The following is a 27,294-nucleotide window of genomic DNA, read 5'->3' on the forward strand; positions in this document are numbered from 1 at the left end:
ATATTGATATAAAACTGTGACTTAACAGAAGTGAAAACAGCACAACCCACTTATTACTCCTTTTTTCTCCCTCCAGTCTCAGTAGCTATGTAGTGTAATTTTATGTTTGATTACCTCTACATTTTTCAAACACCTTCATGTTTTCATTTGATGTTCAAATGCCCCACAATGTAGGTAATGTGGTTTTTACAGCTACTTAAACATAGGAAAATTAAAAGCAAAATAACAAGACTGAGATAGAATCCAATGATCCGGAACTCTTGGTTCAACACTTGTTGAAATGATATTTACAGATCATTATTCATCTACTTACTCACTATTTATTATGTAACAACCATGTTCCAGGAACTATCTTGGCCAAGAAAAACAGAGACATGCATGTTTTCTACCTTCCCGAAGCTTCCAGTATAGTGAGGATCATTATTTAAATACCAATACAAACCCAAAGCTGTACTCTGGTGAGTACTGTACGAGAACTTAGAATGTGGAGAGCTGACCGAGTCAGATTAAGAGGAAAGGGGTCCCTTGGGAAATGGTAAAGTCCAGGTCTGAGGGCTAGGCATCACAGAAAGGACGGACTGTCAAGGCTAGACAAATGGGGCATTTTGGGCAAAAGAGCCACCACTGCAGGAGGGGACATGCAAACTGCAAGAGACTTGGAGAAGAGCAGGAGTTGACACAGAGATCTCAGTTTACTGGATTCTGACTACCCAAAGCTGAGGAAAGGCTGTTTGTTTTAATAAGTTCCTGGGGTCATGTAGACATGTTCAAATCTGAGTGACTTCTGCTTTATTTTACCAATTACTTCCTAGTTCACCTTGACAGTTCACAAAACTAAGGGAACTGCTAACTCCATTCACAGATTATCAGATTAACTCATTCAGGGAGGTCTATCACTTTTAGGGAATAATGGAAGAATTCAAGCTGGTGACCTTTGGCCTGGGTGTTATTATAATGCATTGAATTAACAAAGAAGCTACTCTATAAAGAAATGAAGAGAGAATGAAATGATGCCCCTTGCTGCTTCAGGAGTGTAAATACTTTCTTTTACTGTAGCCCTTCTAGATGATACTTGTTTCTAGAATATCATTCCCACACTGTCTTTCTTAATGTACAGAAGTCTGGTAGCTTATAAAGCTTTCTTTAGATCTGTGCTTGTCCTATTAGAAAATGTAGACATCATTTTCTCTGAGAGAAAGCCAGCTGAGGCAGGTTGATTTGTACACAGTCACATTTCAGTACTGCTCTTCATTTCCCAACCATTGCAATGAAGAATCAATATCAAAGTCTGTTGTCTGGAATATGGGAAACTGATGGGATTCTAGTGACATAAGAACTTTGCTAATAATTTGAGACAAAAGACAGCTGCCTTGGCTTTAATGAAATGAAGGTAAATAGGCAGTTAGAGGTGAAAATAGAAGTTGGCATGTGGAGAAGTAGAGGTGGATAAAATGTCTCTAGTGACACATTGTTTTGCTTTTAATTTTCCTATGTATAAATATCCATAAAACTTGCCTTGCCTGCATGTGGGGCATTTGAACACAGAATGAAAAAGCTGAAGGTACTCTGAAAGATGCAGAAGTAAATATCAAACAAAATGACACTCCATAGCTACTGAGATAGGTGGAAGAACAAACGGGGTCTATAAATGAGTGTGCTGTTTTCACTCTGTTAACCATGGTTTATGTCAACATGGAGTTTCATCTCCACAGCCTCTGAAGTGACTCCCTTCTAATCTTAGGAACCCCTCTTCCTGCCATTGTGTGAGACAGCATTGTTCATCTTCACATAGGAATCCAAATTACCTAGGGATGGCCTTAGCAAGTGTGATGGTTTTAGTGCAAACTCCGTCTCTTGAACATTGCTCATCTGTGTATTTAAAACTATTATTTTTGTGCTGTAGGGCATAAATGGATTGTATATATTACTCTATCACTGGATAAAATTGAAAAATGAAAACTAAATTGAATTAAGATAAATACTTGGTTATATTTTTAGAGCAGGGCAAGATGTCTTTAACTTTTAAAAAAGAAAGCAACTCTGTATTTTGTTATTCTGTAATTTTCTGCTAATATGTTACTAGGATATGCTTATGTACCCGTTTGTGTTCCCCAACTCTCCTTTCTCATTCTTCTAATTTCCTTTCTTTTTAATGTGAACAATCTAGGATGCAGGAATAAACACTGGCACCTAATCCAGAATTTTACATCATCACCTCAATGATTAGCAAAGCAGCATTTTAACGCAACTGAAAGACTGCACTTTGCAGAGTAGGTTTGGACCCCAGTAGAACTTGAGCGACCTCTTTGCTTGTCCTCAGCAGTTCCCTGACTTCCCGTGTGGTAAGCAGTAGGCCACGTTTTAAGATACCCTGAATTCCTTTTGGCTTTCTTACAGGAGCGTTGCTTTCTGTTTCTTTATTCCTCGGGTCACATATTGAGAGATTTGCAGTGAAAATGTATCTAGGCTTCATGACCTGGAGAGAGGTGGAATGTAACAGCTTCCTCTTGCTTGTACAAAAACCAAGCTTTTGGAGCCTGATAAGGATTTGGGGGAACCCCCTGAGTGGAATATCGCATGAATTTGGGTACAGAAGTGAAGAGTTTGTTGTTGTGGGGTTTTTTTTTTTTTGTTTTGTTGTTGAGACAGAGTTTCTTTGTGTAACCCTGGCTGTCCTGGAACTTACTCCGTAGACCAGGCTGTCTTCAAACTCAGAGATCCACCTGGCTCTGCCTCCCAAGTGCTGGGATCAAAGGCGTGTGCCACCACACACCATGAAGTGAATTTTTTTTCTCAGTGCCTTCTTTAGGCTGCTCCTGTGTGGTACCTCATCAGGGTCACTGCACTTGCGTCCCCTGTGAGGGACACCCCTGCCATGCCAGGAATGTATGTTCAGAGCTTCAGCCTGCAGCATCAGAAGCCCTGGCTGGAGTTAGAGAGCCCCTCCTGCTGCTCAGTTGCAGTCTGCCCATGTCTTGAAAAGATCCTTTATCTTTGGATCTACCCTTTTACTGCTTCAGAGCCAACAGCCAGTTCAAAGAACCAGATGGCAAAGGATGCCATTTCTTTCATTGTCTTGTTTCCTGCTCCTCACTCCACCCTAGGTTCCTGTTTAATCAGCACTGTGAACTCCAAGGCAAAATGCCCTAGATATGGAGGGGGTGTTACTGTCTCCCTCCTTCTGAATTTTGTTTTCCTGGAAGTACTGAGGCTTGAACCTAGGACCTAGTGAATGCTAGGCAAGCACTTTATCTCTTGAGTTATATCTACTGCCTCCTGTGGGAAATTCGTACTTATACTTTGAATGAGATTAGAATTACTGGTTTCTTCTACACCCTTCTAGAATTATTTGATGTGTGTATAGAAATAAGGCCATATATGGACCATTTTTCTTATCTTTTCCCTCCACAACTAACAAAAATGCGTGGTCCTTTCTTGTTCTTTTCAATTGAAATCTGTTTCATGATGGCATGTAAGGAATTTACTTTTTAATGGCTGTATTGTGTGGTTATCCCTTAACTTAGTCCTCCAGTCCTGTGGTGCCGATGTAGATTATTTCTGATCTTTTGTTCTTATGAACAGTGCTGCAAGGACTAACCTTACTGAAGTCACCTGGCCCTGTGTGACTGTGTGTTCATGGATCAGTGTCCAGCACTGGAATTGCTAGGGAAAGTTATGGGCATTATCATTTTGGCCCCACCCCTTGTTCTTCGTAACAACTCTGAAGGGGCTGTTTGTTGTTGCCGTTGTGTATTCCTAGCCCCTGGTGTGTACTCGGGCTTTTTGGTGAACTAGCTTTGTCACCATTGGATTTTGTTTGATGACTGTTCCAGCAATGCCCAGGCAACAGAAAATAAACCAGGGATAAGAGAAAAAAAGTAGATGGCTTTCTCTCACGGTGTGGGGAAGATAAATATCTCTTCTGTCCTCTTCAAACCTTAGAACTAAACTAACATATTATTTAGAGAAAAGCACACAAATTTTATTTGGTAATTTTTTTCATGGGAGCCCGCCCAAGAAGAATGAAAGCCCCCAGAAGCAGTTAGGACCAAACGCTGGCTTAAACAAATAAAATGCTTTCAGTCAGGGCAGTTAATCTTGGAAGAGTGACTAAGCAGATAAGGTTAGTTGAACAGGGTTTGTTTGTGTAGATTTCTTCCATCCTGGACGCCTGATAAGAATGTCTTCCTTCCTCCGGTACAGGGAGGGCTACCTTTCTCATGGGAGTTCTAGCCCCTGTTCTCATGAAAGTATCCTTCTTGAAATGCTGCCTTCAGAGTGCTTTTAACTAAAATAACTCACATGAAAAATCAGTGTGTTTTGGCATGCTGTAAACCATGGCAGCGTTTTTCTTAGGGACAGGACAATGTAAAGCATTCATTTTCTTTCATGAGAAATCACAGTGTTAAGCTCAGTGGTCAACAGTGGCAGATACGTGGTGTCTGGACACTTTGAGGGATGCTGTTACCTGCCTGTGGTGACTGCCCTGTGCGCAGAGATTACATGAGGAATTAACAGAGTGTGGTGACAGCTGCAGAGGATCTTGTCTCTGTTAAAAACAAAAGCACGGATACAGATGTAGTCTCAAAATTGTAGATCCTGTGTAGGGTAAACAGTGTGCATTCACAGGATTGACTCAACTACCCTCAAAGAACATAATTGTTGAGAATCTAAGAGCCTAGGGAGATGGTTCAATTGGTAAAGTGCTTGCCACCCACGCCTGAGGATCTGAGTTAGATTCCCAGCAGGCACATGAAAAGTCAGGAATGGTGGTACATACCTAACTCCAGCCATGGGAAGGTGGAGACAGACTACCCCTAGGGTGAGATTCAGTGAGAGACTGCCTCAAAAATGATAAGGCCGAGGTTGATTGAGGAAGACACCCAAAGCCAATGTTTGGCCTCTGCTGGCATCTGTACTCAAATGTGCACATTCAAAAATATTTGCCACAAATTAGTTTGAAGGAAGCTAGCTTTTGTGGGAGCAGAACTTCTTTGGCCCTATCTTGGGTCCTTAGATTTGTGTTTTGTGGAAGTTGTAATTATATACAAGAAAAAATATAAGACAAAATCGAGAGAGCAGTTAGCTGCATTAATACAAGAGAAAAGAAGGTCTTAAATGGAGCAGTAACATTGGAACAACCTGCAGTGGAAGGTAATTGGCAACACTTTGCTTTGCAGGTGAGTGGTTTGTGCAGTTCATCATATAGAGAGTAAGCTTTCCTAGCTGTGAATTTCAGTTTAGAATAATGACCTGTCATCATTCCCTTAGAAGCAGTATTTGCGAGTCTGCTACCAGTTCATATGAGTGTAAACAGAAGGTTAAGAATGCAGCATTCTCTTAGTCCTTCATAGAGGGTATTCTATTCCACTTTTTAAAATAAATTTACTAAGATATAAATTCATCTACTTAAGGTAAATTCACTTATGTTTAACATCATCATCCAAAACCCACAGAAGATACTCTTTTAAATATGTATATTTAGACTCATTCTGTAGCTCTAGGTAGCCTGGAATTCACAGTATCCTACCTCAGCCTCCTGAGTGCTGAGGTACTATTGTGAGTCACATGTCTGCCTCATGGGAGATACTTTGTTCTTCTCTTGTTTTAAAATCATCTTCTGTGATGATTATGTATCTGTTCACTCTCTTATCTCTGCCTTCTCCTCCTTACAAGTTCCTGTCCCACATTCATGTCCTTTTGTTTTGTGAGCACTGACTTTAACCAGGATGTCTGTGTGTCCAAAGGGTAGAACTGTCCAGTGGAGCCTGGTGGGCTCACCTTTGGATCCACAACTGAAAATAGTGACTGTTCCTCCCTCAGAATCCATCAGTATACAGTAGTTTAGCAGGGCTGAGTAGGGCTCCAGGAGCTCCTTCCTGATCCATAATTGGCTGTTGACAGGTCCAGTGCTGTGAAGGCCTAGTGGATATTCTTAAACATTGTATAAAATAGTTATTTCCACATTTTTATTTATAGATGGACACAAATAAGTAATAAAGACCAGGGGTACATATTTAGCATATTTATTATGCTGGTTAGAAATAAAGTAAAAGAATTTAATGTTGATTTGAATCTGAAAATTGTTTCAAAGATTTAAGAATTCTTATGGGGTTAGAGAGATGGCTCAGTGGTTAGGAGCACTTAGCTGCTCAGTCAAGAGGACTAGAGTTTGGCTCTTAGCACCCACCGTAGGTGGCTTACAACCTCCTTTAACTCTAGGTCCAGGGAATCTGAAGCCCTCTTCTGGCCTTTTCAGGTACTCACACAGACACACCCATACATATAAAAACAATAAAAATAAACCGCTAAAGAACTCTGTCCACCTATAATTCATAGCTAGCACAAAGATTTTTTTTGAGACCTGGTGTTATATCTAGTTGCCTACAATAAATAAAAGACTATATTTGTATGGTGTTAGCTTATAGTTATAAAATTCAAGGATCCTTGAGCTTATCCGTAGATAACTGAAGGAAATAATTCAGAGTAAGGGGTCTGGAATCCATGAAAACTATAGCAGATAAAGACAAGCTAAATTCTTACCATTCCGAAGTAGAATATATGCTCCTTCTGGGACTGGAAGGTCATGGAGGATCATAAAAGTAGAGATACTTAGCTCTGAACTCTGTTTTTAAAAATGAGTATTTAGAAAAGCTGAGTGCCCCCTATGGTGGTCCAATGAGAATGGCCTGTGAGACTCAAACATTTGAATGCTTGGTCTCCAGTTAGTGGAACTGTTTGGGAAGGACTAGGTGGTTTGGCCTTGTTGGAGGACTTGTGTCACTTTGAGGTTTCAAAAGCTCGTGGGAGTCCCAGTTAGGCTCTCTCTCTGCCTGGCCATTGTTGTCTCCACATGAAAGTTCTCAGCTACTACTCCAGTGCCATGCCTGTCTGTCCACTGCCCTGCTTCCTGCCATGATGGTCATGGACTCTACTGCCCTCTGAATGATGAGCCCCAAATTAAATGCTTTCTTTTATAAGTTACCTTGGCCATGGAGTCCCTTCACATCAATAGAAAAGTAACTAAGACTCTCCCCATCTCAGCTGTATAAACTTGGAAGCTGTACACTAACTGTAGGAGGTAGTGTCTGCACTCTGTGTAGTGCTTGCCTATGAATGAGATAAAGCTTAGGGCAGCTCTCTGGAACACTCCTAATTTTGACTTGTAGTTATTGTGATCTCTTTATTTCAAGTTATTTTTTTGCAAAGCTTTTCCCTTCCCTATCTCTTTTTCTGTTTTTAAACGGGGGTTTGTATAGCCTAGGCTGGTCCTAAATTCATGATCCTCTTGCCTTCTGAATCCTGCAATTACAGGTGTGTGCTATCCCCCCTGGCCAGCTGATCCTTTCCCTTGCAGTTTGTGGAGAGCTGAATTCTGTGGTCCTCTGCCTTTAGTCCTCACCCAGTAAATTGACAGCAGTGCTTTAAAGCTAGTCCAAGGGTAGCCAATGATGTCTCTCAAGTGCTGGGCATATACGAAAGAAAGTTCTCTGCTAACCTGTTGGTATTAGAAATTCTGCCCTTAGCAATCCAGACTAGGTTTCCTGCTGAGTTACCCCTTAAGGTGATTAGCTAAGGAAGTATTTTGTACTTCTAAGTAGAAGCTATAGGCTCCCTTTGATCTTTCACAGTTAGGAGGGCTTCTTGCTTAGTCTGTGTTCTAATACTTACCCCTTGTTCACATACATTCTGTGCTTGTCATTCCTGAACCTGATAGGCTGTTTCTAGACTCAAGATCTTGAAATGCCCTCTCCCCCTTATCTATATGGTTGCTCCCTGCCTCAAGTCTCCATTCTGGTTTAATTTCCTCAGTGAGCCTTTCTGAGCATGCTGTTTAAAACTGGAAACGGAGTCCTGTAACCCTCAAGCCCTCTCCTCTTTCCCATCTTTCTTTTTCTCTTTTGTGTTTACTGTGATGTAGAGTTTATATTGACCCCTTTCTGTCTTTCACTAATATAAGCTCTATGTGAACAGAGCTTGTATTTTTTCATGACTGTGCTTCCCACGGCTTTGCTTGTTTTTAGGTGCTCACTAAGTGTTTGTTGAATTCGTGAATGACAGATGGACACAAGGCCTGCAGGACTTGAGCATAAAAGATACACTTTTAGGTAAAAAGGATGCCAAATGTTAGCCTGTTGTACAGTTTTTCTTAGCATAGTATTACAGAAAATATATTAGCAATTAACAGAATTTATTGCTTAATGGCAGCAAGAGAAGGCTTCATTCTGCACATTTGTAATATTCTAAACTCAGTAAAATCTACAACTGATGTTGTTTAAAGTCCTTATGTTTACAGATACCTGTATTTTTTTTCTTTTATCTGTTGTGTAGATCATTGTAAACACTAACCTAGGAACTAGGTTTCTGGCTCCCAGTGTTAATGACCAGACCAGTTTTATCCACCACTCAGTATACATGTCACTGAACCAAGTTTTGCAAAAAAAAAAAAAAAGAAAAGAAAAAAAGAAAAAAAAAATTCTTCTGTGGGCCAGGGGCTCAGTGAGTAAAGTTGCCTATCACCAAGCTTTGTGACCTGAGTGTAATCCTCAAGACCCATATGGTAGAAGGATAGAACTGACTCCCACAAGTTGTCCTCTGACCTCCACATATGCATGTATGTGTGTTCCCTCCATCATAAACAAATAAGAATAAATAAATAAATGTGTAACGAAGACTTTTTAAACTGTTTCTTCCTTCATTAGGTAGCCAGGCATGGAGATGGGAAACCTAAGTCTCAAATCTGCCTCACTGGAGGTGGGGTTTAGGGCTAATTGTCCATAAAGAACAGGAGAGTTAGGATGTGGCGAAATGATGGGAGGTAAAATAGTCACTAATCTCTTCAGGGGATGCAAGGAATTTTATGCCTCCCAACATCAGAAGGTCATGCTCCACATGCATGCATGCGTGCATGCATACATACAGACAGACGTGTGCACACTCACACAGGCTAATTGAAGTATCATTGATTTTAGCAGAAATGGCCTTTAAGTCTGTGAAAAGTAATGTAGGCAATTGTTATAACTTTCATGTTAGGTACGATCTACAGTGAAGCTAGTGGGAACCACACAATATACAACTCGGCAGCATTACTTCCAGAATTAGTGATTTCAAGTCCCCTGTAGGGGCGGGGTCTGTCTGTGTAGCCCAGGCTAGTCTCGAACTTGCTATCCTCTTATGTCAGCCTTCTGAGTGCTAGGGTTACAAGCATGAGCCACTACACCCAGTAACCCAGAATTATCGAGGGCTTGTTTTATTTATAGTTTGTGGATGGAGGCTATCAGGGTTGAGTGCAGGCATGCATGTGCTACACTTCATGTGTGGAGGTCGGAGACAACTTTTCCAGAGTCAGTTCTCAGGTCTTTGGGCTATACAACCTGCTCTTTACCTGCTGAGCCATCTCACTGGTCTAGACTTAGTGAATTTTAAAGCTAACTAAAAGCAAGCAATGAGGTGGAAATGGGTACTGAGAGTCAGAAGTAAAAAAAAAAAAAATCAAAGGGTTGGTTGGATAAGTGAATAGGTCAGCGATGTTTGCTGGTGATGATCAAATTTAGGATTTTGTCCTCCTTTGAGTCTTGGAGACTGGAGTTTTAACTCTTGATGGTAACATTCTTGAGAATGCACCTGGATTCTACTGAGGTACTTCAGACCTGCAGAAGATAGGTATTTATGATTGCAGGGCCTTGTTTCTGTCAATGCCCGATGGATGCTGGGCTCATCCAGGAAGGAGTAAGGGCTCTATGTAATGTATCAGAATTTTTTTTGTTTTCATTTATAAGCTGAGGTGATTGGAAAATACGGTCAGCTCATTAGCATCAGTTAACCTAAGATGTTGTGATTTGCCCTATTATAACTTAATGAGTCCACTTCCTTTGCAATTATTTCTGTGAATAAGCATTGGGAAACTGCTGGGTTGAGGGAAATGCAAAATAAAGAGGACATTTGGATCTTCCAGTTGTCCAGGGTGACAAGTTGTGCTCTGGGTAATTTTTGTCACTTTATTCTGCCTGTGAAAGTGAGCAGTAGAGGCTTCGAATGAGTGAAGGAGCAATAGATAGCGATTGACTCCCTGAATAAACTATTATATTGCACTATCAGAATATTCCAGATGTATGCCAAACAGGAATAGAGTCTGTTTTAGATCAGAGGAGAGTCTTTTAAAAGATGGGCGACTGTAAAGTTACTGATCACAATGGCAGGGGTGCTGCTCTCATGGTTTCCAGTTTGCCTATGGTAGGGAACTCCAGGGACTGTTACCGGTTAAACAGGGTGAAGCTGTTTTGTTTCTAAATTCTAGTTTAGTGTTCTAGCTACCTCAGGGGCCTCTGGTATTAACACAGTTTGGTTCTAAATGTAGTGCAGACGTAGATTATAAATCGTTGGTCCTGGAAGCATACACTGTTTACCTTTCAAGAATAAAACTCATTTATTTCTATAAAGTGTAATTAATACATGCTTATCAATTGTCTGGAAAGTGGTCAGTTACATATTTTAAATTTTAGTATTGCATACTCTTTGTGCTTTCCAAATTAGAAATTTAAGACTATCTTATATGAATGAGACTTGAAAATAGGTATTTTTGCCAGGCGGTGATGGCACATGTCTTTAATCCAGCAGTGGATCTCTGAGTTGGAGGCCAGCCTGAGTGAGTTCCAGGCCAGCCAAGGCTACACAGAAAAACCCTGTCTTGAAACCCCACCACCACCACCACCACCACCTCAAAAGAAAGAAAATAGGTATTTTCTTTAATTTCTGCACTAAACAAAGGTTGGTTTACTGCTTGCGAAGTCAGCACACTGTTAGGGAACGAGACTGAGACAGCTGATAGGAAATAGGCCTTGCTGTTAAACTCCCACTCCAGTAGGGAAGACAGTTAGATGTTATATACTGTACCAGCATGTAGAAGAATATTGTAACAGGCATTGGCTGTCTCTACATAAGAGTTCACTCTGGTTGGCAGGGAGCTGCTGTATTTCAGAAGGGTCAGGGGAGCTTATTGGCTAGGGCAGGTATTCACTATGTGAGATGAGAAGTACAGGTTAGAGATTAGTTGGGGGACATTTAAGGCAACTGGCCCAATATCTGACAGGAATTCCTTTGACATGCATATATCTTAGGTGCTATCAAATTTACTTTTAATGATGGGTAACTATTTTGTTAAGTACTCAGCTTGAAATTATTGATATTGCAGCATAGATACACAAACCTATATATTATGCATTTTAGTGCTCATATTTGAACCCAGGGCCTTGAGCATGCTAGGCAAACACACTATGACTTAGCTACATCTTCAGATTCAGAAGAGGTATTTTTGATAATACTAGGCTCAACTTTCCTTTATACCCAGGCAACATTATATTTCACCTAAGATACATGACATTGGGTTAGTGTATAGTTTTCCTTCTTCTTTAAGCCAGTAGTTTCCAAGTAAGGGGGCTGTTTAATAAGCTTGGACTTCCTCCTACCTCAACTTTGAGCTCAGTAGGTCCTAGGTTAACTGAGATTTTCTCCTGTAAATGTTTCTGATGCACAACTGCTCTAGGAGAGAATATTCTACCTGCTAAAACCAACTTTTACAGTAATTCAGTAAGAATGGAAAGGGATCATGTATAGCTTAACAGTAACAAGCCCATGGGATTGGAATACCCTGAGACCTCTGTAGAAGGGACTCTGATGTAATAAATTATAAACAGTAGCTGCTGCATCCATGAATTGGTTTTTTGTTTGTTTGTTTGTTTGTTTTTTGTTTTGTTTGTTTGTTTTTTTGTTTCTCCAGACAGGGTTTCTCTGTGTAGTTTAGGTGCCTATCCTGGATCTTGCTCTGTAGACCAGGCTGGCCTCGAACTCACAGAGATCTCCCTGGCTCTGCCTCCCGAGTGCTGGGATAAAGATGTGCCACCACCACCTCCCTGCTCATAGATTTTGAATTTGAGTGTACCCAACACCAAAGCAGAGCATATAGCTACAAATCTTTCAGAAACAATGAAGCCACAAAGAAGGGACCTCTATGCTGACAATGCTGTGAAGGTGCTGATGGATTCCGTTAGTGTATTAGCTCTGTGTACAGGGAGAGATGCAGGCTCAACTCTGACTAGGGGTAAGTGATCCTTGAATTCACAGCATAGTTGAGTTACCAAATACACGCTATTAATAACAGCAAAATTATAAAGTACGCAATGAATGATTAATGACCAGACTTACCACATTTTAAGATAATCAAGACCAGTAATTTCTGTAGTATTAGACTGTCATAGAGACTATGGCAGGCGTGTGGCAATTCTGGGACTCTTGCGACTGTGTGTATTGATACACCTGGGGATTATCAAGTAATGAGGTACATAGCCTAGGGACTCCTTCCCAGGAGTCCTATAGATGTGGATGTTTTACTTTCTTCTTTCTGTTAATAAATGTGTGCCTTTTATGTTCCAAATACTACTTTCAGAGCAGATGTAGCTACTAGGCAGTAGTGACACAAAGAATAGATAGTAATAAGTACTTGGTATGTGATTAGACAAAAAGCAAATATGTGGCTGTTTTGCCTTTTTTTTTTTTTTAAGCAGAATTTAGAGAAAAAAGCAGAGAAAAAGTGTAATTGTACCCTGGGCATTTGATCAATGACTGTGCAAACAAACTATACATTATTTGAAAAATACACAAAAAGACTCATGATGGGGCACAACATCTAAAGTGATCTCCTAGGACCAGGGAACCTAGTTACCTGATGCTACTGATGAGAACCAGCTCTCAGCAGGTCAGGAACTGAAGAGGAGGTGTGGAGTCACCAGCAAATCATCCAGTTGACTTTTTTCTCTGAGGGAGCAAAACTTAATTCTCTGGGGCTGGCGAAAAAGGGTAACACACACACACACACACACACACACACACACACACACACACACCCTGGCGAAAAAGGGTAACACACACACACACACACACACACACACACACACACACACACCCTCACCAGCATGTCAGTGTCTCTCTCTTTTATTTTTCCCTTACCTCTTTCCTGATGTTTTTCTTCTGCATGCAACTGCATACACACACAGGAGACTTTCCTGAGGGCCAAGCTTAGTTCTTCTTTTATTTTTCTTTCTGTTGCTTGTTCTACTCTATTCTTTGTCTGTTCTTCTACCCTGTTTCCTTCTTCTTCCCAGCCATTCTCTATCTTTCCTGATGTTTTCTTCTTATCTCTTCCTTGATGTATTCCTTCTATTTTTCCCCTACAGCTTATATACCCCAGCAAAATTTTTCAAGCAACATAAAAATTACAATGTAGTTATATTCTACTTTTCTTCGTGTAAATGATTACAATGAATACAAGCAAAAAACAGCATGTTTCTCATTTTACATATTACAGGTGAAAAACAAATTATTCACAAAGACCCACAATACATTCATGTCTAAGCAACTTGTTGTAGATTACCAGTGTAAGCAAGCAAGTTATTTTTCTCAGCCAGTTCTTTAACTGGCAGGCTGCATTTTGAGATTACAAAGTAAGGATCAGTGATTTTATTATTCATCTCAAAAGGCAATTTTATAAAAAAAAATCTTAAAATAATCACAATTCTAAACTTTTATATATAAGAAACAATAATTTCTATCTTAAACCCTCAGGGTGCACACCCAATCATCAACAGTTTTTTTATTAAATTCTATCAGGAAGCTGGAGGCAGAAATGGATACAGGGAATTAATCATCGCCTTTGATCACCAACCCATCTGTAGCAAGAAAGACACGTTGGCTATTAACTGGGCTGCCTTTGTTCTTGTTTCTTGACTTCAACAAGTCCCTTGCTCAACTATTAAAAGTGTGCCTTTCTTAACTTTAATTTGTTTCCCAAGATTTTCTACTTCAAAGCCATTAACAAAAACATCTTAATCTAACTTTACTAACACTCTACATGTCTAAATTCTTTCTAAGGATGGTGGTTGAATCATTAATCTACTTAGCAGCAATGCTTGGAAAAAGTCAATCACTATTGTTTAAGTACCAGTAACACTGCCCAGTGAGGGATAGAAACCCCCGAGAGTTTTCATACAACCCATAGATGATGAGGGACATGGTGACCACGAGGGCAGTAAGCAGAGCTGTGCTCAATAACAGCATGAAGTCCTCAGGACACGTAGTCCTTGGGACTCTGCCTCTCCAAGGCTCACCCAGTATGATTATGCTGACCGCCCAGTCGTATTCCATGAGTTCCAAAGCTATTTCCTATTCCTCTCACATGGCCTCTGACACTACCCTCACTACTCTATACAAGTCTTGTGTTGGATCTGAGGAGCCATGCTCCTTAGGGAAGTCCTACCACCATAATGAAGGGCCTGCAAGGGTAAATGAGAAGACCATAGGAATGCCTAGCCTGGAAATTGCAAACATTATGCTGATATTTAAAAGTTGTGTGAGGGGGAAAAAAAAAGACAGAAATTTAGTATCTGTTAAGCCAGGTGAGTTGAAGTGACAAGAAATAACCTTAGAATCTAGAAAAGCAAGATCTTTATCGGTAAAGCTCTCCATGAATTTTTCCCAGCACTGGGAATGTAGAAGCAGCAGGGGTATCTGCAGGGCTGTGAGATCTTAACAGGTAGTATGTATGATAATTCTTTCAGAGTAAAAGTCTCCATGGTATGTGACCAGCCTGTTTAATCATGAATGCTGAACATGCTCAGTGCATCTCATGCCACCTATCACAGTGAAATATTTGCTCCAGAGAAACAATGCAGAAATAATATTGGCGTCATTAATCCTACGGTTTGAAGATGAAGCCTGTAATTCTGTAAGAAAAGCTGATTGACCTTGGGCAGCTAGTGTCTTAATGTTTCTCAGGTGATTGTGAACTTTAAGAAATTGGTTCACATAAAGCCTTCGCCCAGTGAATCTGGCTGAGAGAATAGTCATTAAATTTATAGTCTGAAACTACCTGGAGGACTTATTTGAAAATTTAGTATTAGTATTTTATATCTTTTTAGTAGTGGAGGTGGTAGGAGGACACAGGACCTCAGGTTAGTCTTACTTACCTTGTGGCCCAAGCTGGTCTTCTCAGGTGCTAGGATGGCTTGAAGGAGCCACTCTGGATAGCTCTAATCTTCTTCCTCCTTTTCTTCCTCTTTTTTTTTTAACCCTTCAGAGCTGAGGACCAAACCCAAGGCCTTGCACTTCATAGGCAAGCACTCTACTACTGAGCTAAATCCCCAGCCCCCAAGCCCTAATATTCTAACCATGATGCTTTTTAAATTTCTGTATGTGTGAATCTATCTTCGCACATGTCACCAACCATTCTTCACCCCACATTTACCATCTGCCTCTCAGATAGATGCTAAATATAGAAGGCAGTATTTATTTGGAACTGTTCAAAGGAAAAATGTTTGACATGAGCGAAACACCTCTGATTAATGTCCTAAAGCATAAGCTTTTAATTGTTTTGTCTTTAACAAAAAATTGCTTCAGGCTGGGGATGTGAGTGGTGGTGTGGGGCCTAGCATGTTGGAGCCCCAGATTCTGTCCTCAGCTCTGCCAGAACAAAACAACCTGAAAGTACACTAATGTCATAGTTCTCTTCCTTTTTAAACACAGATCATAAACAATGACAATTTTGAGGATCAGCTTTGTTCTGTGTATCTGTAAATAAATAGTTCTCTTTTCTTTCTTCAGATAACTGGCCTTTGTTTTTAATTCTTACGTACTGTTCTTTTTTGTTGTTTTGTTTTGTTTTGTTTTTTTCCAGACAGGGTTTCTCTGTGTAGCTTTGCGCCTTTCTTGGATCTCGCTCTGTAGATCAGGCTGGCCTCGAACTCAGAAAGATCCTCCTGGCTCTGCCTCCCGAGTGCTGGGATTAAAGACGTGTGCCACCACTGCCCGGCACTGTTTTTAATTCTTAAACCTTTTTATATACTTAACTACTTTAAAGTTTTTATGGCTAATCTCTTCTGGATTTGGAAAGCAGATATTGGAAGTTGCTAAGAATTATTTGTGACAATGATGAGGCTTGGAATCTGGGTGAAAACCACCTTAGGCACAGGGTGGGAGGGTGCTGTGGTGTCTGACTTGTTAACTGTCCAGACTGGGTGTTGGATGCATTAAGCAGTTAGTTCCAGATTCTTTCTGTGTTTGCAAAATGTTTGCAAATTTTCATCATCTCTTTTCTTCATCTCTGTATCTATATGTTTGTGTGTGGAGGCCAGAGATGAATGTCAAGTGTCTTCCTCATTTGCTCTCCCCTTATTTTTTAAAGTCAAGGTCTCTCACTGAACCTGGACCTCACTGATTAGCCCCAGAGATCCTCCCATCCCCACTTCTCCAAAGCACCTCTGTGCCTGACTTGTTTTAACTAATTATTTTTTTATTCATAAATTATTTCTGTTGTTTTGTTTTAAATTTTATTAATCTTGTTGTTGTTGTTTTGTTTTTAACATGGGTGCTGGGAATCAAGCTGTTCTTCATTCATGCTTGTGTGGCAAGCACTTTCCCTTGAGCTGCCTCCCCAGGCCCAGTCTTTGTTTTATTGAGACAGGATCTCTATGCAGCTCTTAACTGATCTGGCACTCACTGGGTAAACCAGGCTGGCCTTGAGTTTGCATTGACCCTCTGTCTCTGCTTCCTGAGTGCTAGGATTAAAGGCCTGTACCACCATGCTGGCTTAGTGTTTTGTTGTTATTATTTGTTTATTTGTTACAGCGTATCTATAGGTGCATGGTGAAGGGAGGGAGGGTGGCAGTCTCAGGTGTCTGTCACAGTGCTTTCGTGAAGGTCAGAGGACATCATGGTGTTGGTTCTTTTTTTACTTTTACCTGGGTTTGGAGCATGGAACTCAGCTCACCAAGCTGGCATAGCAAGTGTCTTTACCAGTTGAGCCATCTTGCTGGGCAGGGTATAGCCTAGGCTAGTTTCTAACTCATTATCCTCCTGCCTCAGCCTCCAGTATATCCTGCTGACCTTTGCCACCACAACCTGCCTGTTGTTTTTTTGTGTGTGTGGGTTTGTTGTTGTTGTTGTTTTAAGTTTGCAATTAAAAAAGAAAGTTTGTCAGATATATACAGGGTTATGCATAGTTCATTTCTTAATTTTTAATTTTTTTTAATGTGCGTTAGTGTTTTGCCATGGAACTGGAGTTACAGACAGTTGTGAGCTGCCATGTGGGTGCTGGGAATTGAACCCGGGTCCTCTGAAAGAGCATTCAGTGCTCTTAACCTCTGAGCTGTCCATTCAGCCTCCATAGTTCACTTCTTTCTTCTCTTTTCTTTCTCTTCTTTTCTTTTCTTTCTTTCTTTTTTTGGTTTTTCGAGACAGGGTTTCTCTGTGTAGTTTTGGTGCCTGTCCTGGATCTCACTCTGTAGACCAGGCTGTCCTGGAACTCACAGAGATCCAACTGCCTCTGCCTCTGCCTACCAAGTGCTGGGATTAAAAGTGTGAGCCACTACCACCCGGCCATAGTTCATTTCTTTTGTTTTAAAAAAAAAAAATGAACAGGAAACTTCATAGTGTTTACCTCTGGGCAGAAATGCTGAGAGCTATTAGATCTGTTTTTTGTTTGGGTGCTCTTATTCTTTGCTTTTGCAAGCTATTGAAGACCTGTTTCCGTCCTTTGTTAAAAGTGTGTATAAGGTCTACCATCTTCTAAATTTTGTCATTAGGTGTATTGCTGTGCTTTATTTTTTTTACCATTGTCTTTTTCTGCCTGGAGTATATATTTTTATATCTAATGTAAGAAAAAATTTTGTTACTTTAACTGAGAAAGCAATTGGCCGTATTTTCAAAAGTAGATTTTCTTTGTACTTTACACTTATTTTAAAGACAGGTGGGTTGGGGATTTAGCTCAGTGGTGGAGCACTTGCCTAGCAAGCGCAAGGCCCTGGGTTCAGTCCTCGGCTCCAGAAAAAGGAAAAAAAAAAAAAAAAAAAGACAGGTATTTGTTTTTTAATCAGCAAGAAAATTAGCTATAGCAGTAAACACTGCAGTTTAGGGTATGTGGCTGAGCAGAGCTTCTGACTTTACTGTGCACCCTCAGGGGCATCAGTCATAGGTAGACGCTTGGGTCTTGCTTAAAATAATTAAATGATGGTGGATATTTCAGTGTGAGTCTTTCATGTCAACATTTTTACTAATTAACTTCTGATTTGTATCTTAATCTGCAATTTATGAAAATAGTTGTCTCTATCTATAGTTTAAGGTTTGAAATGGCTGATAAATTCAGTCTTTGGTTTTGATTCCTCTGTGTGTGTGTGTGTGCGCGCGCGCGCGCGCGCGCGCACGCGCGCTAGTATTGTGTTCCCAAAATATTGTGCACCCTAATAAACTTATCTGGGGTCAGAGACAGAACAGCCATTAGATACAAAGGCTAGAAAATGGTGGCACTCACACCTTTAATCTTAGCATTCCAGAGGTAGAAATCCCTCTGGATCTCTGTGAGTTCAAGGCCACATTGGAAACAGCCAGGCATGGTGACTCACGCCTTTAATCCAAAGAAGTGACCCTTTAATCCCAGGGAGTGATGGCAAAAACAGAAAGATATGAAAGATATATAAGGCGTGAAGACCAGAAACTAGAAGCTTTTGGCTAGTTAAGCTTTCAGGCTTTCGAGAAGCAGCAGTTCAGCTGAGATTCATTTGGATAAGGACTCAGAAGCATCCAGTCTGAGGAAACAGGATCAGCTGAGGAACTGGTAAGGTGAGGTGGCTGTGGCTTGTTCTGCTTCTCTGATCTTCCAGCATTCACCCCAATACCTGGCCTCAGGTTTGTTTTTATTAATAAGAACTTTTAAGATTCATGCTACGTGTGTGCGCACGCGCATGCGTGTGTTCGGAATTGAAGACGGTGGAAGTGTCTCAGTAGTCACTCTGTCACTCATCTGTGCAGTGTTGGTCATCTGAGTCAGCAGAGCATGTATCCCTTTTTTAAGTTGGGAGTAGTAGCTACTACCAGTGCTCGTTTGTGGAGTGCTTCATCACTCCTACTTCGAAACTAAAATCATTCTTGAGTAGCTCTCTGAAGTCGCTATGTTAGCCCCTTTTTATAGTTATGACAGTTGAGACTCAGAGAAATTGAGTCCACCTAGCTGCAAGATAAGCATTGCACTTAGCAGTAGACCCAAAAACTCACCTGCAGCTAAGCTGTGCTGGGGCTTGCTTTGTTATAAGAGTCTTCCTAAGTGCCTGGTGTTGTGCAAAAGATGGCTGAGAGCTGGGGGGAGTGGAGCTCAGTGGCAGAGCGCTGGCCTGGCATGGATGAGGGCCAAGGGTTACTCTACAGTTAAGGGTTGGTTGAGTGCCATTACAGTGTGTGCATCTCATTGCAAGTCTAGATCCACTTCTGTGGGTGGTTCCTGATAACAAGTTAAATTGGGTGATTTTTTTTTTAATTGCTCCCCTCCCCAGGGGAATCATTTGGAAAGCTATAAATGTAATTTTTCTGTGTTTTTTAAGTTTTGCTCCAATTCAATATTTCATTTCAAAATTATAAAATAATTTTGGGAAAAAAGATTATCTAATATTAACTCTTAATACCCCAAAGTTGCATAATTAAACTTTTTATTCAATACTGAGTTACATAACTGTTTCTCAATTTTCTGTCTTTGTTCTACAGAATGGTAAATAAGGCTGGCCATCTCTGGAAAGGCCATTGATCCGCCTCATGTAAAGTATGCTCAGTTCCTTTCCAGTGGTGTAAGTATCCTTCTCAGCTCTTCCTGTCAGTCCCTCTAGTAATGTTAGGTGATTAGAACTGTGATAACATGCTTTTAGAATTCGAATAATTCGATTCAATGACATTTATCTCTTTATGGGTGGGGTGCATGTTTAGTTGCTTCGGCCTGTGTGTGTGTGTGTGTGTGTGTGTGTGTGTGTGTGTGTGTGTGTAGGTCAGGACAGGTTGGTGGAAGGTGGTACTCTCCTTCTTCCATGCGGGATCAAACGCAGGTTTAACGACAAGCACTTTTACCCTCTGAGTCATTTTGCCAGCCCAAGGTCAAAGAAATTTTTTGCCAGGCGGTGGTGGCGCACGCCTTTAATCCCAGCACTCGGGAGGCAGAGCCAGGCGGATCTCTGTGAGTTCGAGGCCAGCCTGGGCTACCAAGTGAGTTCGAGGAAAGGCGCAAAGCTACTCAGAGAAACCCTGTCTCAAAAAACCAAAAAAAAAAAAAAAAAAAAAAAGAAATTTTTAGGGAACTATTCAAATGGTACATGTTCTTGACATCAAGGTAAAAGGAGTGTAATCATATGGGGAGGAATGAGGTTTCAGACCTGTGAGGTTTTTCTTTTCTTCTTTCTTACCATTTTTACTTTCAACATTATATTTTAACATTTTCCATCTAAACATAAAGTTTTCATATTTATTATTTCATTAAAAATGATTTTATTTTACTTATATGCATATGTGGGTATGCACAAGCGAGTGCAGGTGCTCCAGGAGGCCAGAGGCCTCCAGCACCGGAGTTAGGAGTGGTTGTTAGCTGTTGAATGGGAGTGCTAGGGACCAAGCTCAGGGCTTCTACAAGAACAGTAAGTGCCCTTAACTGCTGAGCCTCCTCTCCAGCCCCATATTCATTATTTTTAACTGTTTAATAGTCTAGAAGCTGGTCAGATAGGTGGGTAAATGTTGGTGAGAGCCCCAGTTGCATTCTTGGGAACAAGCAGAATATAAAAAACATGCTCTCTTAATGCTTGATTTGCATGCAAACTCCTAAGGATACCATAGCCATTTCTCTTTCACTACCATAGATGGTAACGTAATTCTTTCTGCCTATTAGCTAATGTTGCTAGCTGGTCTTTGGAGTCAAGGCAGAGAGATACAAATGGAGATGGTGGTGTTGTGTCAAGAATGTTATTTTGCTAGAATATGAACTGTAACCACCAGTTCATATAAAATAGGCCTCAGAATAAAAGTATTCCCGGAATTTCAGAAATTAGAGAAGATAAAGGGCCTATTAGCTCATTAAGTGCATCTTTAGCGTCTAGTGCAGAGTGCCTTGAGCCTAAGTAATTTCTAAAATTTGGTGGAGTCTGTTTCACTTAAATTTCTTCTGTTTTGGTTGGCAGTTCTATAATCTAATAAGTAGACATTAAGGTTGGTTTTATTTATTATTTAGGTTTTTCTTTGAAACCCCTCCTCCACCCCTCAACACACACATACATTGATTCTGTGATTTAGTGCAGTCTCTGGAGGAGATCCAGATGATAAGACTGTCGCCTGAGTTTCTGCTGAGTAGCTGTGCCCTAGCAAAGGCACTTTATCTTCGGGACTTTGCCCCTTCCACCCACCCGCTTGCTTGCTTGTTTGCCTGCCTGCTGCTTTCTTTGTCTTTTTCTGTTTCTTCCCCCGTCCCCCTTTGTTTTTTGAGAATGGAGTCTCCCTATGTCTAAAATAGCCTGGAACTTGCTCCAGATTCCCATACGTAGGACTCTGATGATAATCTCAGTACTTGGGACGAGAAGGCAGAAAGGGCATGTGTCCAAGACCAGCCTGAGCTATGTAGCAAGGCGGTGTCTCAGACATGCTGAAACAGCAAAGTACCTTACCCTCCAAGAGTGAACGGAGGAGCTTCATGAGCTGCGTCCTTGAGATGATGAACATCAGCTCTGCTGTGCCTTATAGATGTATCTGTCATGTGTGGCAGTGTTTGAGATCATCTTAAAGCTGCGAAACAGATTATCCTCCAAACTGCACAAAATAGAACTCAATCCGTGCTATTTTAAAAAATACTAAAGTGTGATTGACACACTGGAATATAACTGTGCTTATCATAAAATCCTTTTATTAGGAAAGGGACATTGACACATGGTCTGTAGTCATAGACTCTTCTTAGGCTTTAGTCAGTTTACCTAATCATTTGAATTATAGGATCATTCTACTATGAAGCTCAGTTCCCTGTAAAGCATTATTTCTTATTTACTCTTACATACCATTTTCTTACTCTGAAGCCACTTCTTTGATGGTAGTAATAATCAAGAAAGGGAGCGATGTTTGAATCATCCTATAGTGACCACACAGGGCAAAGTGGGTTCTGCCTAGTCATTCTGGACAAGATAAAAACAGCAGAAATAAAAACTTAACTATTGATGCTTTACAATCCGTCATTTTTGCCTCTATGATTTCAGTGCTCATTCATCGTTTCTGAATGCCTTAGCCAGACTCTTCCGTTGTCCATCTTTGGAATATCATTTAAAAAGGTTTCCCCCAGGCCTTGTGGCTTATCTAGAAAGATATTAGGTATTATTACAAAATACAGTTAGTATCTCAAAATGTACTGTGGTCTTATAGTATCAGTTTAGGATTTAAGCCATAAGTCCTTAACTGAATTGTTCTTTTCTGTTTTAATCTTTGTCTATATTATTTGAGTGTCAAAATTCTTACATTATTTTCAAATACTGTTAGCTGGAGCCTGCACTCAAATTAGTAACTTAAAGCAAAACTTCCCCCTCTCCTGTGAATGATCTTCATTTATGAGAAACGTAACTTAGCCGCTCCATGTCATCTTCTTTTGTCATGTAAGGATTGCTGGCATTATGGTCCTAGATGACCTATAAAGGTCACTTGCTGCTGTTATTTTATGAAACTGTGCTTGCAGTAGGTAAATTATGAGAAGTACAAATGGAAAATGGCATAATATATCCCTCCATGTGTATTGGTGCACATCGGCATAGTGTTCTCAATGTCCACGAAAGCTTCTAATCTGTGTGTGTGTGTTTTCGGTGTCATGTGCACAGTGTGATCCTGCTCAGGACGTTGTTGTCTTTCTCTTCTAAGTCACTCGTTTGACCCTGGCAACTGTGACCTCTGCTTTAGCTCCCTTGGCAGCAGGGGCTGCTCTTGGTACAAGTTACAGACATCCATTTAAACACAGTGAAGTGTAAAGGGAAGTTGATTGTCCCACCAAATGAAAGAAGAGCGGGACTTTAAGCGCTTCAGAATTCCAGGGACAGCAATAGGATGCTGCAGGGTTTTCCCCTTGTTCCCTGCATTTTTTGCTTATCTGCTTTATTCTCGCCCAGCTCCTGCTTCACGAAAGTCTTACTGTGGCTTAGCACAGTTACACTTACTGTCCATCTTACCAAAAGTCTTCCTGTAGCTTAGCACAGTTACACCTGCTGTCTTATCTTACCATAGTCTAAGTAGAACATTTTGAAGAGAGCCAAGTTTTCATTCCTGTGGTAGCCTGTTCACCAGAAGTTGGGAAGAGCTGACCCAAGAACATGTGCTTAGAAATGATTAGGTGTTCTGGACAATCAAAGTAAGGGTGGACCCTACTTCCCCCTTTATTATATTGGAATAAAAGTGGTTTCCTATTGTTAATGGATCCTAAGTGGTATAAAATATTTTGGATCCTGTAAACTTTTATGCTAATAGACAGTGTTGTGTCATATTAGAGGGAGGCTTGAAGAACAGTGCATGACTTAATGATCTGCACTGACTGAACAGGATAGGAAAATATGGTTAACTTTGCTGCACAAAGCTAAAATAGTTCCTAAAGTTAAGTATCTAAGGGAAGAACAGTTTATGAAATACTTTGATTGGATAAGGACTGAAGATACCAAAAAAAGCCTTTTATTTTCAAGGGAAAATAACTATGAAGATGGAAAAATAATTATGAGAAGAAACTGAAATTTGTCAAGCCAGTAAATTCAGGGGTAAATTATTTTGGTTTGGCAATTATTTAAAAAAACAAAAACAAACAAACAAAAAACAAACAAACAAACAAACAAAAAAAAACGGAGCCATAGAGGTAGCTCAGTGGTTAAGAGTGTGAACTGTTCTTAAAGAGTACTGGATTTTTATGTTAAGATAGGTCTCACTAAGTGACAAGACGTCCTTGAACTCAGACTGTTGCCCAGATGGTCTTAGACTTTCTGAAAGGTACTAAAGTATCCTAAGCCTCAATTTCCTTAACAGTTCATAATATGACATTAAAACAAAACAAATAAATCGTATCTACCATAGAGACTTGCTAGGAGGATTAGGTGAGGTTATATGAAATTCTTGCCCAATTTCTTAGTAAAAGTGACTGTTCAGTTGGATTTTTCTACAGTACGGGTAGGGGTGGGGGGGAGAAATAGTAAGCTGTACAACAGGTTTAGGGGACTGGCCTACAGCACATTTGTCTTTAATAGATAAGAAAGTTTCTTGACCTTTGTTTCTCTTAGCAGTTGTTTATTTCAAGGCTATTCCATGCCAATGATCATATCTGTCACTAGAAAATACAAATTAAAATAGAATTGGTTATCACTTTCAAAAATCCTGAGTTCAAAAGTCAGATTTTAGGGGTCAGAGAGATGGCTCGGCAGTTGAGAGCACTTGATGTGTTTGCAGAAGACCCAGGTTGGGTTTCAGCCTGCACATGGCAGCTTACAAAACTGTTTGTAACTCCAGTTTCAGGACATACATCCCCCTTCTCGCTGCTTCTGGCACTGCATGCATGTGGTGCCCATACTTTCATGCAGACTAACACTCAAAACAAAATTACAAACATATAAATCTTTTTTAAAGTCAGCTTTTATAAATAAAAAAGTAATTCAAAGAGGGAGGGGGTGTTTTTATGATGTGGTTAATGTCTTAAAATACTAAGTTTCTCTCTGAGAAAACATTCTGGTGTGCTACAGTGTCTTGTGCTAGTTAAGGTGGAAACATGTAGAACCAGTTTTCAAGATATGAATAGCTCCAGTTGGCTGTACACATGAGGGATCCATTCAGCGAGCATGCTGCAGAGATGAGGCTCTCAAGACTTGTAAGAAGTAGAAGCAGTGCTTGGTGTGTTGTAGGTACTGCTCTTATCCTCCACTGAAGTATTTGTATAGTTACTAGCATTCGCTTAGACTCAGCCAAGCCAAACAGTCTTCACTGAATGACCTTAGAGTTCTTTGTCAGTTTTGCTGGTATTTGGAAAAGCAAGATAACACAAGTGTTTCCAGCAATTTCCCATTAATATGCTAGTACACATCAATATATTTTGAAATTGAAAAAAAAAACTATATATAATCACATAGTCTGTGCCTGATGCACTATGTGGACTTTACCTGATAAATGGGCATTTTTGACATAATTAATATTTTGCTTCTAAATGTCGATTGGTTACCAAAACCAATGAAAAACCTAAATTTTATTCCATTATAAGTTGGGTTTTATGTTATAACTGATAAAACTACTAAACTCAGAATCTGTACCAATCCAAGTCACAACAAAATGTCTATTAGGACTCGTTTCTTTGTCTTTGTCTTTGTCGTTGTTGTTTTGTGTGTGTGTGTGTGTGTATGTGTGTCTGTCTGTCTGTGTGTCTTGTGTGTGTGTGTGTGTTACTAATATGTGTATGAATGCATATGGAGACCAGAAGTGGACATTGGGTGTCTTCATCGGTTGTGCTCTACCTTATTTTTTGAGACAGAGTCTCTCACTGAAGCCACAGCTCACTGATTAGCTTGACTGGCTGGTCAGCAAGCCCCAAAGATCTTACCTCTACTTCTCCAGTGCTAGAACTCCTGTCCTGTGCTGCTGCACTCAGCTTTTGCATTGGTGCAGGAGGTTGAACTTAGACACCCCTGCTTACGCAACAGATCTGTCACGTGACTGAGCCATCACCCTATCCCTTATAATTTTATACTCAGTGAAGTGAGCTGGTGCTGAGATCAAGCCTCTTCTGCTGAGGATTCTTGATGGTGAAATGTTTTTGTTAGTTAACAATGAAGGCACTTCATTTGTATCCTTTTCTCCCCCCCTCTCCCCCCCAGTTTGCTGGAAACCATGTCTCACTATACAGATGAACCCAGATTTACCATAGAACAGATAGATCTGCTCCAACGTCTTCGGCGTACTGGGATGACCAAACATGAAATTCTCCATGCATTAGAAACTTTGGACCGTCTTGATCAAGAGCATAGTGATAAGTTTGGAAGGAGGTCCAGCTACGGGGGAAGCTCATATGGGAACAGTACCAACAATGTTCCAGCATCTTCCTCTACAGCCACAGCTTCCACGCAGACCCAGCACTCCGGAATGTCCCCATCACCCAGCAACAGTTATGATACCTCCCCACAGCCTTGCACTACCAATCAAAATGGGAGAGAGAACAACGATCGATTGTCCACATCCAATGGGAAGATGTCGCCATCTCGATACCATGCAAACAGCATGGGTCAGAGGTCATATAGCTTTGAAGCCTCAGAAGAGGACCTAGATGTAGATGATAAAGTGGAGGAATTAATGAGGTTAGTTACTTTGCCTATTCTGAATTCCCCCCCAAACGTCTATGTTTTTAAGATTGTTTTTTAAATAATAGCCTGTATTTCAGAAACTCAACAATAAGAACAATGGTTTCTCCCTCCCTTTTTTGGAATTGAAAGTAAAACTTGAAACTGGTTTTAGATCAGATTTTTTTTCTTCTCTGCTTCAGCTCTTTCGCTGTGTGATGAGGCTTTTCTAGTCTCTTGATTTGTCAAAGGGCTTTCTCTATTTATGGCTTTAGCAGACAGTTTCTGACTGACAGAAGTTCATTTAATCCAATCCTTAATCCTTCATTGTAAATATTTTTTCTGAGTGATAAGATAAATTTACCATGATGTAGAATACATACACTTTTCAATTTTCCTTGCATCATTTCAATCAGTGCAACAGTTTGAACAACTATTGGGTTAGAAGCAATTTTTAATAAGAAATATAGATACCATCCTGCCCCTAAAAAGCTGAAGTTCTAATTTTAGCAGTAGGTGCAACACCCACATGCACTCCATACCTCAACAGTTGCCAAGTAAGCATGTGCACTTAGAGTTTAAACACAAAGAAAAGCCTCCTTTTAACCAAGGTAATGAGGACTTTGTAGCAGACCTGGTTCACTTTGAGGGTAACAGACATGTGTTTTCCATCCTGTGTCCAGAACTAGGAACTTCCTTTAATACATGGTGTGGGCTCAGGATGTTAGCTGAGTAGATAAATTTGACCTAACCCATAATAAGGATATTCTCTTTTGAAAGAAGGATTTGGAGCTGGTTCAGGGGATAAAGGTGTTTGCTGCCAAGCCAGAGGACATGAGTTCCATCCCTGGAGCCCACACAGTGGAAGGAAAGGTCCAGCTCCCCAAAGTTGTCCTCTCACTACAAGCATGCCATGCAGAGGTACTCCTGCACACATGTATATACACATACAGTCAGTAAGTGAATAACTTTTAATTTTTTAAAATAAAAATTAAGATACAGATTTTATTTAAAGTTAGGGAACCAGGAAACGGTATCAAAAAAGGCATGTCTTTAATCTGGTTAAGAATATAAGCTGGGTTTGGTCACTTATGCCTGTAACCCCGTCGTTTAGAGGGCTGAGGCA

General features: G+C 40.4%; 1 protein-coding gene and 1 long non-coding RNA gene across 14 annotated transcripts in view; one reads left to right on the plus strand and one right to left on the minus strand.

The window, feature by feature from the left end:
- Hmbox1 (homeobox containing 1) overlaps positions 1-27,294 on the plus strand; it is a 136,457-nt gene that overhangs the window by 27,450 nt on the left and 81,713 nt on the right. For all 13 annotated transcript variants that reach the window (XR_009381217.1, XM_059273472.1, XM_059273475.1 and 10 more), the window contains exons 2-3: positions 19,579-19,658; positions 25,710-26,186. Coding sequence is in view for 12 of the 13 variants with exons in the window: in XM_059273472.1 (XP_059129455.1) it covers positions 19,636-19,658; positions 25,710-26,186 (500 nt within the window). In the remaining variant the exon portion in view is untranslated. The remainder of the gene's footprint in view (positions 1-19,578; positions 19,659-25,709; positions 26,187-27,294) is intronic.
- LOC131919313 (uncharacterized) lies at positions 24,463-26,105 on the minus strand. Its single transcript, XR_009381218.1, has 2 exons — positions 25,755-26,105; positions 24,463-24,857 (listed from the first exon to the last, which is right to left on the minus strand). It is a non-coding gene; the product is annotated as an uncharacterized LOC131919313 (long non-coding RNA).

Source organism: Peromyscus eremicus, chromosome 9, assembly GCF_949786415.1.
Source record: "Peromyscus eremicus chromosome 9, PerEre_H2_v1, whole genome shotgun sequence".
NCBI lineage: Eukaryota > Metazoa > Chordata > Mammalia > Rodentia > Cricetidae > Peromyscus > Peromyscus eremicus.